Source organism: Rhopalosiphum maidis, chromosome 2 (assembly GCF_003676215.2).
Source record: "Rhopalosiphum maidis isolate BTI-1 chromosome 2, ASM367621v3, whole genome shotgun sequence".
NCBI classification, from domain to species: Eukaryota; Metazoa; Arthropoda; class Insecta; order Hemiptera; family Aphididae; genus Rhopalosiphum; species Rhopalosiphum maidis.
The window spans coordinates 7,051,199-7,065,570 of NC_040878.1; the positions used below are offsets into that span (position 1 = coordinate 7,051,199).

Below are 14,372 nucleotides of genomic sequence, written 5' to 3' on the forward strand. Positions count from 1 at the left end.
TTGTGAAATATTTATTTCAATCATATTGTTCTGAATCCAAAATTATTTATTGTGTGTCTAATCGCTGACATTCATTTTATATCAACTGATCTTCGTCGTCCATAATAATTTCAATAATATACAGTTGCACAACTAATGGATAAAAAGTCAACTTTACAGTGATCATAAAGTATTTTTATTGTGTAAAATCGAATGTAATAAAAATATTTATTATGTTTACCGACTATTAAATCCGAGTCGGTTACAATTGAGTACAGTTATACCCTTTTTCGATATTTTAACCTTTATATTGTATCTTTCAAAAATATGTGTTGGAACGGCTATGTAAGCATCAAAACAAGGGTATTATTCGATACAGTAATACAGTGACACAAGTACACTATTATATTATATGCGACGTTGTTTAAATATAATAATGCAACACAATATTATTATGATAATCGATGTGTATTTAAAGTTTATTATAAACGTTATCAATTGCCTGCGCTGCTTAAGCGCAACTATTGTAAAATTATTTAGGTATTCAAAACCTCGATAGTTTATGAGTAAGAAATACGAATTTTACAGTTCTTGTATTGAATATGACCTTGAAAAGATTTTTAACTCTGGTATAAATGATTAAAATTGTACTACATATATTATACAAATGTTTGTATAACAGTTCATATATTTTTAGATTCTGAGCAGAGCAATGATATATTATAAATATGTATATTTTTTTTTATGTGCCTTTTAGAACAGTAAAAATACATTTTTTAATTGATATAATTGTTAAAATATTTGTACATTTTTGAGCTATTTATAGATATTTTAAATTTAAAAAAAAATTGTTCACTCGGACAAAAAGCTTTAAAACGTAATACAAAGTTTATCATAAATATTTATTTAAGCTATTTAAAAATATTAAAAATACATACTCATGGTATTTTATAAGTGTTTGAAGTTTAACTTTGGACGAAATTAAATATTTAAACGAAGAATAACAATTTCAATTATTTTGTTGTAATTCAAAAATGTTATTCATATGGATTTGAAACTTTTACTTATGTACATTATAATAGTTTTTAATATGTACACGGTGAAATTTTCAGATCATCTAGATTAATTTTATGCTATCACCTATATCATAAAATATGTTAAATATTATTTCTGAATAGCAGGCAAAATTTCGGTGGCTGAGAGTGTCTGCTAGTCTGAGATTTTACTGTATATACATAACAGTTATAATAAAATAATTTACTTCAAAAGCAATTTAAAGAAACATATAATGAAATATATACTTAAAGTAAGTAATATGGCTGACAAAGAACCTTTTTCCGTTTTCAATGATTTATCATTAAATTCAAGTTTAACATATATTTATTACAATGACTTACTCTATGAGACGAAATACACTCAACGCCTATTGTATAATAAAACGGTTAACTACTATTCCCCCTTCTTGTTGGATGACCGTTGTATATGGAATATATACATTATACACTATATTATGTCTATATAATATTATACTGAAGTGGTACAACTTAATAGATTTTGTAATAATTAGTATTTTTTTTTTTTTAAATGATCACCCTGTACATTCATATATATATATATATATATAATATGAATAATATGTTACAATAAAAGACATAGATTTAAGGATATTAATCCTTAAACGTTAATGAACGATATTTCCGATCAAATTAAGCTGTATAGTGTATACGATATTGACGTTAATGTCCTTTAATTTCAGGAAATGATGCATTCCGTAATATTCCTTTTCCTAGGTAATGTCGATAATTCCGGCCTTCTTCACCCACAATTGACAAAAATTTTCATTGAATTTGCTAGTTGAATTAGAAATTTACTAACGGACCCACGTTGTAAATTCGATTTATCTAATCGATTATTAACAATAACATATTACTTCCGGGCTTCATAATATTTCGACCATCGCACAGACTTCAGTATTAAGTAAAAAATAACCGTCTATTGAAAACATTTATACAGAAGATATTAGGTACACAATATAAATCCCGATTACGGACAACTTATATGTTATAATATTTTTACACACGTACGCGTATCAGCACATTGCACAACATATATAATAATATAGTTCCTATCTACTTATAGCCGACAAATTTTTTTGTACACTGTGTAGCGTCATTTTAAATTTCTAACCCAATTTGAACAGTTTGGCGAAAAAATATATCTACCTACCTACCTATCAGTGGTAGACATTGAGGTAATTGCCTAGTCATAATCATAAATGTATTAACAAAATATTTGATTTTTATAACATTGTGTCTATGTTATTATTTGTTTATGTCATGGCGTTGATTATAATATTTTCTTCTAATGTTACGGTTAGGTATTTAATTATTATTTATTAATTAAATTACATATTAATTGAAACTCCGTCAGTTTTTTTATTTATGATTAAGATATCTAAAATAATATATACCTTTTAATATCTCTCTAATTTCTTTTCATTCATACTTTGAAATTCCATACACGATAATATTACTGTGCCTACCAATAATGTTTCCCTTGATCCGTCCTTTATCCGTATAAGTATTCTATTACCGTTACGCGGCTTTATTCCTTATCATTCTAAACTTTAATCTCTAAGATACAACACTATTACGACTGTTAACAACGACAATTTATACTGCCGACAGTCAAATATATTGTGCTACACAATTCCCTCGTGTTTGTTTTTTCCAATCCATTTTCATAACGACCATACTGATTTTTTTTACAAACAATAAAACATTACTGTCCACAATGCACAACGTGACTAGGACGAATAATAATTTAAGACAAATTACGTTATTCTTTATGTTTTGTACAACACGATTGCATGCATAGAATACGATAAATATATTGTATTAGGACAATATTATAATATATTATAATACAGTTGGTGAGTTGGTGTTATGGTCGATCAAGAAAATCAAATCTTATAAATAAGAAATTTCCTCTATTCGTGATGGAATAAATATTATACTCTCCAAACGTACAACCACCGTACCCGAGTGTCACGTATAAACATAATATTATTCAAAAAATAAAAACTAATACATGAAAAAATTCAGCGACGGATACATTATGTTCCACTCCGATTTTTTCAATTTCTTTCATCTCGCTTGTCACTAAAAACTTTTTGATATAGAGTAAAGATTAACTACGCATTTCATACACATTTTTTACGCCGTTTTTTTTCCCAATATTAGATTAATTTTCTAATACTGGGAATTAAAAAATATCACGACACATTTCTAATACAAAAGTAATTTGCACAACGGCACATACACAAATAGTATTTAGGTGGCATAAAATATAATATGTGCAGTTTATTTATTAGGTTCTTTGAATATTTTAATATGAAAAATAAAATATATAATTTTATTTGGGATCGAAGTCGATGAAAAATAGAAAAAGTGGATTTTCGTATTGATGGTAATTGATATTATTTATCAATCGCCTAACCAAAAAGCCTATTAGTTCTATTTCGTATGGTGTAGACCAGAAGCGGCCAAACAGTCGATCGCAGACAATTTCTAAGTCGATCATGTTAGAATTTATTTTAAAGGCCACACGCACGAAAATTAAGCAAAGTTGTAGTGAAAAAATTGTCGTTAAGTTTTACCTGTATAATTTTTATATATTATATAAATTTTCTTTGGAAGTCGATCCTCAAAGTTGAAGTATATGTTTAGTATATCGTGACCAAAAACAGTTTGACCATCCCTGGTGTAGACGTATAATTATATTTCTGACAACAACAACCATAAACGTTTATTTTCTCGCTAGAAAATACTTCGTAGAAAGAGAACCGTGATTGGTGTATTGGGCGTCGAAAAAGGTCCCAGAGTTCTCGGGTTATACGTTTCCTTCCGATCCCTAGATCGATCACGGTCCAAAAATCCCCCACGGAATTTTTCTTACGAGAATACGTAATATTCATTCTGTTTATACCCTGTCGAGGAAAACGGGATTCGCGTCATGTGATGTATATCGTCTGGGCTTTTAAATTTGTTGATAAAGCTTTTAAACTTGACAGTTTTATGTAATAATAATAATAATGATAATAATACATCTATATATTAATATCGGCAAGCGTATATCTGTGGCGGATCCAGTGGAGGGGCGATCAGAGCGATCGCCCCCCTCCCTCGTTCTCTCAAAAAAAATAATTTAAAGTACCTGATTTAAGTTTTTGACGTAACTATACTTCAAGGGTAACAAAATTATATAGTGATATATTTTTTTATTACTATTACTATAAAAAATATTTTTTTTGTTTTGTACAAGACTGTGGAAAGTAACATATGTATGTACCTTAATAAATACTTTATCAAAATTAATGTGAACCCTTTAAAAATCGCCTCCCCCCCCCTATTATCTTGGTCTGGATCCGCCCCTGGCGTATAGTACAATGTAGTGTGACGTGAAGTATCAAATATAATATAACGTAATCGGATTATTGTGTGTATGATGACAGGCGCGAGATCACAGCTCTGCAGGCCGAAAACTACAGCCTGGAACGGCAGTTGTTCAGCTACCAGAAGAGCATGTCGCTCGTGCAGAGTCGGGGCACCACGTACTCGGACGATCTGGACCCGTCGGACGTCGGCGAAGGCGGCGGCGTCCCGGTGGACGATCGCGACGTCCATCTGCACCACCAGCACCAGCACCAAGGCGGCGGTGGCGGTGGCGGAGGAGGCGGCGGCAGTGTGTTCTACGACGACGGCGCGCCGATGCAGCAGTTGCAGTCCGCGGTGGTCGTCGGCCCGGACGGCTACCCGCTGGCCCAGCACCACCAGCACCATCACCAGCAGCAGCAGCAGCAGCAGCACCCGCCGCAGCACCATCAGCTGCACCATCACCACCCGCTGCCGCAGCCGCCGCAGCAGCACCACCACCACCACACATGAGGTCGGCTGTCGTTCCACGAGACCGACGACGGCCACCGCCACGTGCCGCACTACCGGCACTCGGACGGCGGCGGTGGCCCGGCCACGTGGACGTCGATGGCCAGCAATGCGGTCACTACTGTGTTCAAGAAGGCCCAGAGACGGTTTAGCGTCATACTCTACAACAACAACAACAACAACCCCATGTGAACGTGCCAAAAACGTATTAAGTTTAAATATTATTATAATATACCCGTTTCTGTATTATATGATTTTAATATTATTAGGCAGGTAGGCCAGGTATGTTACCGGGTTAGGTTAGGTACACCCCGTGCATGATAATATTGCGTTTAAGTTATTTTCGTTTTAGACGTTTTTCGTGTAGGCGCATTATATTTTACTATACGTGTTATTATTACGTATATATATATATATTTAATACAGAACTAGTGTGAGTGGTTGAGAAATCGAGAAAGAGAGGGTGAGAGGGAGAGAGAGAAAGTGAACGATAGGAGAGTACCTCCACTCCAACTTTCTTGCCCGTCAAACTTCGACCGACAAAATTTATACGTATAATTACCACGTATTTCAAACTACAACAACAACTACTACTACTACTACTACGAAAAAAAAATAAATAAAATAAAATGCTTCAACGAATATATTTTCTTTTCTTTTTTTTTTCTTTTTTTTTTGACACTACGTTTATTGTATATATTATATATGTGTATATTATCATAATAATACTTATCGCGAAAACCCGACGAATTCTGTCACGCATAATATAATAATATATTCACGTATATTATAGGTATATTATGCAGGTCAAAGCATGCCCGTAGGTATAATAATAATTAATAATATCATGTATACATACGTGAAAAATAAACGTTTAAATATTGTAAAAAAAAAAAAAAAAATCATAAAATAATCTTGGAGCAGAACAAACACATTTTTGAATTTTATGTGAAATGTCCAAACTAAAAATCCCTTGTTTATAGTTTTTATTATTTTATCGTTCAAATTTTAAGCAGACTAATTTACATACTTACACATTTCGCACTGATAATTCCTCAGATTCCTCGGAACACCATAATTTTATTTTACGTTTTTTTACCATGCCGGAATTCAATGAAATTGTACGAGTTATCGGCTCCAATTAAATTATAAGGTAAATACAATCAAAAGTACTCCTTTAAAAATACAAATTACTTTTAAAACCTCAATTTAATATAATAAACGTCATTAAAATATTGCTATATTCGTTGTAAATATTTGTCATTATGCTTTAAAATGTATAAATTCGTATTAACTTAGTATGTTAAGTCTTCTAATTGTCTCACACTTCCAGTTTTATTTAAATTTTTTGGCTCGAAAGACAATCTAATATCATTCAACAATATATATATATATTTTAGACACAAAAAATTTTCATTGTTCACAGGAAGCAATTTTTATTTAAAATACAATTGAAGAATTGTATTTTCTATAAAATCTCTTCATACTGAAATTATACGTTATTATGAACTTAGACATTTAAAAAACTATTTTATTAATAGCTTTCCCCCGACGAACTTAGTAATCTGATTATTAAATAATGCATTATTAATGTATAAATATAGGACCAATAATAATAATTATATACTGTATAGGATCGATATTTTATCTTATTCATTTTCATATGGAAAAAATAAAAAGTACAAAACGACTTTTCCCCATTATTCTTCTCTCATTTTATATCAACGAAATTATATTCAATAAAATATTATTATTATCTACATATTATAGATCGAATAATATATTATAAGTTATATAACTCAATATCGCATTATAACAATTAATTCTGTGGTTGAGTTTGATAAGAAAATCATTTTGTTTTAATTTGACTTATGTTTTATATTATCAATCGTCAATTATTTGTTTAATGATTGAGCCCTTTTTTGGAATGGTAAACACTAAAATATTTTTTAAAAAAGGCAATGTCAAATGTCCATACTTAATAACTACGTAATTTTTGATTGATCGTCGTTTAGACAATATTGGACATATAATTTCGTTGTTTACTATACAATAATGCACTAATATAATCAATTTTAGATCATCAAAAATTCGATTATTTTCCAAACCATTGAATAATACCATTGTACATGCTGTGTTCAATAACTCATCGATTGTTTTTTTCATTTCAATATCTATAAGAGCTCGTCCTAAATTCTGATTTAAATGTATTATGTATACTGTATAGGGGAGTTTCGATCAATTTTTCATATCCTTTCACTTGCAGCCTGCGTGGGATTTTTTTTAATTTTTAGTTCTTTATTTCTAATTTAAAATTTATGTTCACATTTCTTTTGAACATCTGTATTTAATTAATTTTCCGTAGAACACGTGATATTTTTATTTTATATTTTATAATAACATTCTGGCAGTACAATTATTTAATTATCAAAAAAAAAGTTCTACATACATCAAGTCAGAGGAAGATAAAATAAAAGATATTTAATAGATCATACAACTAATCACAATGTCCATTTATAACGCATACAGACAGTATAACAAATCCATCCATAAACCGTTCATTTCATTTTTCCATCTTTTTTAAAAATCAGGAAATAATTTTATATCGATTGAAAATTAAAAAAGTGCATACTTTCAACTTTAATTGATAAGTGATCATAAATATACCACAAAATATATGAAAATTTCCATCTGAAAATGTACAATTTTATCAAATATTAAGACAAACTTACGTATACACCAATGCAACGAGGTTAGGTTACCATAAGGTATAATATATTCTTCACACGATTTTATACTAAATTTAAAAACCAAGCGTGGCGAATACCTTATAAATCATTGATATTAATAATGAATGAGAAGTATAAAACATATATAATGAGACAAATTATTTAGCAGAAATATATCTTTAAAAAAAATTGTTATCCTTTTATTCATATTTCAAAATTCTAAAAAGTCAGTTAATTTTAAATATTGTACCTACACTACTTGTAGTATACTATTAATTTTAAAACGTTTATTCATAATATTGGTATTAATTATTTATATTATTAAAAAAATTAAACAATATTCTTCAACACTTTAAAAATAATATTTAAATATTGTTAAATACTAATATAGTATACCAATTACTAAGTATATTTTTTCTACCTACTTAAAAATGTACCACGTAAATATACATTACTATTTTTTTGTATTAGATATAGGTGCTTAGTTAAACCATAAGTGGTTTATTAAAACGTTAATTTTAAAATTTAGAAGCTGTCAACAAAACCTTTTGTCGTACGTATAAGTTTATTAATTTTACGTCTGGTATTTTTGGAATGTTCGACTACCTATATTATGTTTTGCATTGAACCTTTTACGGTCCTAGTTTTACAAATACTTTTAAAATACGAGGCTGAATTTCACGTGGGATTAATTGGATTAACCCTATAAAACCGTATAGAAGTTTGCAAAATTAAATTGTTATGGTGATGATTCAGAAACTTTATAGATAGTTAACAAAACAGCAAACTACCTACTTGTAAACTCTTATAATATAATAGGTATCATAGATTTTATTCGAATGGTAAAGTTGCCGTTATTTATTTTTTTTCTTAACTTAATGTTGTTACGTCACAAGGACCTAATATTATTGGATTATTAGTTAACTATTGTATTATTATTGCTATTGTTTATAATAATGATAATGATAATAATGTTTAGCACACGCAGGGCCTTTGTATCTCTGTATTTCATGACGGTCGGTACACAGGCCCACGTGTTCACTAAAATGAGCACGAAAAATTTAAGCGAAAATTCTAAAAAAATATTTAGTACTCGTTTGTCGGAAAGTATTTTAAAGGTTTCCCCATGCGTATATATAATATTGTATTATAGGTATACGTACGGTAATCAAAAACCGACTCGAAAAGTTTATTTTATATATTCGGGACACGTATCATGCATTCAAACGCCCAAAACTGCAATTTTGGGGTTTTGACTTGGATTTTCTATGTTTGTTTTTCTCCGTTTTTTGATCTAGTTCCAAAATATTTGAGACACGTGTCGACGTCGTCGTCGTCGTCACCGTCTGACTTTGCAACGAATCCATTACTCTCGCGACAAGCCCGCGATTATATATTTTTCTTCTTTATTTTTTTTTTACTAACATTTCGCCCTCTCACGATCTTGTCGTGAACTCGCGTATTATAGGTCGGTGCATTATTATAAATTTATTCTCCGGCATACCTTATTCTGGTACTAGCACGCGTTTTAGACGATCGATTCATACGGAAATGCATGATATTTATAGTACAATAGTACATAACGATGTATAGATTATATTTATTTTTTCTAACGCTTGTAAAAAATTGTTCGACTATATTTACTATGAATTTGAAACTCCAATGAATGGTTTTATTAATTAGACAAATTATTTATTTTTATCCGTACGTAGACGGTATACCTACAAACATTATGTCACGTTAATATATTATATAGAATATATATCTATGCGGCTACGCATTCGACGATTAGAGATGGTATATGAATTGTTTATTATCCAAACGCTACGAACATATTTCAACCGCCTCAAACCGATGTCATGTCCTATATGTAGGTACCTACTTACATAGAATATGCATTATTTTATCCAGTACATTCGATGTTTGAGATATATTTTTATTGTGTGTGTAAAATACAAAATTACAAAAACTAAAAATACGGAACACTATACAAGCACCGGATGTGTCTGTGAGAAAACTATAGGTACCCACTTTAAAGTTGTATTACAAGAACGTTTTCGATAGATGCTTTTTACATTTTTTAAATATTGAGCTAAACATCCTGCAGTACTTTTAGTTTTTTATAGTTTATGCTGCTTGTGATAGCGGACTTCAGTAACTGCGTGCAGAACCGTTTGCCACGCTATTATAAAAACACATCAGACGACCGACAAAGTACTACTATAATATTAAATATTATAGTATTAACATAATGTTATTTATTTTACAAAAAAAAACTTTTATTATTTTTTTTTTTTTTTAACATATTATGTATTATATTGTATTCTTAAAAATAGTTTTATTTCAATAATATTCTAGGTACACTTTTATATTCAATACGGGCCGTACACACCACCTACCAGGTAATACGAAAAACCGTTTTCTCCTACTACCGATATATTTTGTGTCTCGCATTTGTCGACGGTTCCTACAATCGAATATCCTTAGAACTCTGTTTGGTTTATCCAAGGAAGTTTTTTTAGGATATAATTCCGGTCGAGCAGACATATGCGGGTGGTATCGCGGAAAAAATCAATGAGAAGAAAAACTTTTCGTGAGCGTTCTTCTGTTCCTTACAATATCCCACATATTTCACATTTACGGCGAATTTCTCAATGCTACGCCTGGCATGAATTTATATAGAATATTAATATAAAAATAAACTTATTTTTTTATAATGCTACTCTTGTACTTTCTACGTAGACGTATATGTGTGTATATCTAAGCTATAAACGTTAAGTGATCCTTAAAAGCTGCACTATTCGATTATATATTAATATATATATTTGTATGTATGTAATATAATATAATAATGTGTATTATGTATGTATACATATATGTATATTACCATCAGCATTTTGACCACTATTTATCTGTCAATTAAAAAAATTTTTAAAATAATGATTCTTACTTATAAGTACTTATTGTGATATCGATTTGTTTCTATTTATATTTTATAATCATATTATAATATTATAACGTACACTATAGGTGTACACTGTACGCATTTATGAATATTATTATTATTATTATTATTATACGTCATATGAAAATATTATTTGACGATACATTATTACATACGACGGCTCTAAAAATAAATTACACATTGAATTCAACACGTCCACACCGATTTAGTCCTCGGACCACTGGATTTTCGTTTGGCGACCGTACGCATTTGATACGCTCGTTTCGTGCGTTCCTACTAAATAATATAATCATATTATGTTCTAATAAAGATACATGATATAGACGTATATTAGTAGCTTTGCGGTTCAACTGCAACCGACAACTATGGGACCGTACTCGTTGGTCGTTTCTACCTACCCATACATTTAGGTAATGCGTTATGCATATCTCCTTACCCACCAATTTCGTTTTGGGCGAGTAAAATATACCACTTTTAGATTATTAACCACCCAACTGATCCGATGCATATAGATATTGTATAATGCGCGTGGCTAATAATTTTCATGTCATTTTGTGTTGTTAATCGCTAAAGTGGGGCTCAAATTCAACTAACCCGACGACGAACGGTGTCGTCATTGACAATCTTTTTATAATTTCCTTCGCCGGGGACTACTTCCGGTGTTACGCGTTGATTAAATAATATGTAATACATTATTATGATGTTAATAATATTATGTTTATATTATTCGATACACTTTGCTGATTGATCAATACTCTTAACACAAAACTTAAATTGTTCTCATTTTTATCATTATTGTTAAACATTTTAATTATACGAAAATAATGTACTATTATTATCTAAAATAAACCAACAATTAATAGTCTGTTTACTATTGTATATTCTATTCAAATGACTTTTGTCTCCAGCGAGGTGTTAAACATACTGAATTGGTAACGGACTACGGAGTTTCTAATGATATTTTTTACACACAACTAAAGCACAGTATACACTGCTCGATTTGCGAATGTCATGATATGTATTTGAATGAAACCGACAAAGGTAAGTTAAGTCATATTTAGACGTACCTAAATATCCAGAAGTAAATAACATATTCCATTTACAATTTTTACCCGCATAAATAGGTTTTTCTCCGTAGTAATGTAAAACGCTATACTTATGACTTTTGGTATATATTATGTTGTGGTAAAAAGCAAATTATATTTTCGTTTTTATTTCATTCCACTCTTTCTATATTTGTATCCATTTTTTTCATTTACAAACACTCGCATATATTAAATCTAGGGATACATATTTATGAAAACAAAAATAGAAAATAGAATAATTTATTATAATATATAAATACATAAATAATATTCCTAGTGGTGCGGATAAAATTATAGTTTCAGACAATAGTTTATATTTATTGTATGAATATTATATTATATCTACTGACACTTTCGGTAAGTATTTAGAGTTAGTCGAAATTTACAAAACATTAAAACAATATTTAAAGAAATGTACAAACCTAAAGATATATATATATTTTTTTAATATGATATATAATTATTATTATTTTAAAATGCAATACACTACACGTATTTATCTCATTATAGAGTATGCAAAACGAAATAACAATAATTATTTTTATTTGTAGATTTGTTTACTAATTATTTCAGTTTTACTGATTAATACGTGGATTTTGAAAAATTCAAAATTAAACAAGTTTTAATTCATTTACAGCTTCTAATGAAATTAACACAATTAAAAAAAATAATAACGTTGTTAAGAAACTAAATAATTTGATGTCCACTGCTGAAGAAAATATTATTGCCAGCTAACTTAAGTAGGTAATTCTTATGAAGTTGACAATATGTTTGTTAAGATAACAATTAATAAACAAACAAAAACTTACATAGACCTAACTACAAAACGATCATTTCTGAAGATTATTATTAAATATACATCATTATTCGTTTGAGATCAATAATACAATTTATGATAAAACCACTAGTCATTATCACAGATTTTTTTTTAAATATATAAAAAAGTATTTATTGTATAATATGTGACATGTGTTTATATATAAATTAAGTTTTAAAATTTTATTTTTTCGAAATATGTATTTCTATTACGTGAAAAATAAAAATAGATTAACACCATTAGTCATTACATCATTTAAATCTAAAATAAAGAGTGTTTGGTATTTTATATCTGCCATTTACTATTTGCTTCTTAATAGTTAAATAATTGTTTGATAAAATAATTATTTCAAATATTATAATATTATATCATATATTTATTATATAGAGTGAATATTTACAGTATTATAATTCTATAGTGGTGGTATTAGTTATGATTTAGTATTATTCGTGTGGGTAATTGGTAATTACTTATTACTAACCAAGAATACAATTACAAATACTTAATACCTATTGAAATAGTGAAATACATGTATACAAATACTAATGCCAAAAAATAATAATACAATAATGAATAATAATAGAGACCTAATTGATAACTGTCAAGTGATAACTAAGGTTCCGATTTTATGGCAATATAAATAAAAAAAAAGCACTTAAAATATAAAAAATGACATTTTATAGATTACATAAAAAGTCAATTAAAAAATTAACACTATAAAATATTTTTATTCATAGAAAATCACTTTTAAACGAACGTCAAACACCGAAACACCGAAATTATTAGGATATATTTCATACATATATTTATATCTAGTTTAATAGTTTTTAAATAGTGTACTACAATGTCTCCAATTAATATTTGGTTGATACGTTTGATAATTCTCCATCCTTTATTTTTCGATGTACAACGATTTAGTTGATTTTATCCAAAATCAATTTAAACACTCTGTCATCAGATTAGTTATACAATCATAGTGTTACACATGCAGATTATAATCGGAATCAGAATTAAAATTAGAATTTTGATAAATGAAAACCTAATAATTGATTAACTTATCCGAACTACTGTTATCAAAGTAAATAAACCGCTCGTTATGTTTGCTATGTGTAGCCACTAATCAATACTAATCAATAATCATCGATAAAGGATATTATGTATAAATAAAAATATTTATTTTTTTTTCATGATTTCATTGAAATATTTTATTGAGAGTGTTCCATCATATATTTCCATTGATATAATTTGTATATATGTGACAAAATAAAGACTTCTAATACGTTGATAATATAATAATATGATTCGACATATGTAGTAATATAAATGTTTAATTTTTAGCACTCGCACTGCATATATGACTACTTCTGACCGCATACAAAAGTTTATGTTCGTGTCCAACTAGTATTAATTATACTAGTTATCTTGCTTTAATCATAATATTGTTACAGATTCGTATACATTTTCGAAAGCTATGACTAGCCTATGGGTTGTGGTTTGTGACACATCATATCGCTTACAATTATGTGATATGCGTGGTAATTATAACACGATTATTATAGTTACTCGTCCATTTATTACAAACGCGTCTATTACTCTGTATCGAAATAATTGTTATTATGTTTTTTTTTCTATTTTAATTACAGAAAGCGTAGTCATTATAATATACAACTATTGAGTTTCGAAAATAGATTAATCAGAATTAAAGATAATAATAATTACTTATTCAATAACTTAATTACCCCGCCCAACTTAGTTACTGCATCCAAAATATAAAACAAAAACTTATTCTTATTGTGTACGAGGCGTCCTACCCGCGATCCGCGATAGTTTTTCATGCACCCCTCACTTAAATTA

The 14,372-nt window shown here is 28.9% G+C and overlaps 1 protein-coding gene across 1 annotated transcript in view; it reads left to right on the forward strand.

Annotated features, from left to right (window-relative positions):
- LOC113555262 overlaps positions 1–4,925 on the forward strand; it is a 119,373-nt gene extending 114,448 nt beyond the window's left edge. The window contains exon 9 of the mRNA XM_026959667.1: positions 4,493–4,925. Within this exon, the coding sequence (XP_026815468.1) occupies positions 4,493–4,925 (433 nt within the window). The remainder of the gene's footprint in view (positions 1–4,492) is intronic.
- The last annotated feature ends 9,447 nt before the right edge of the window (positions 4,926–14,372 follow it).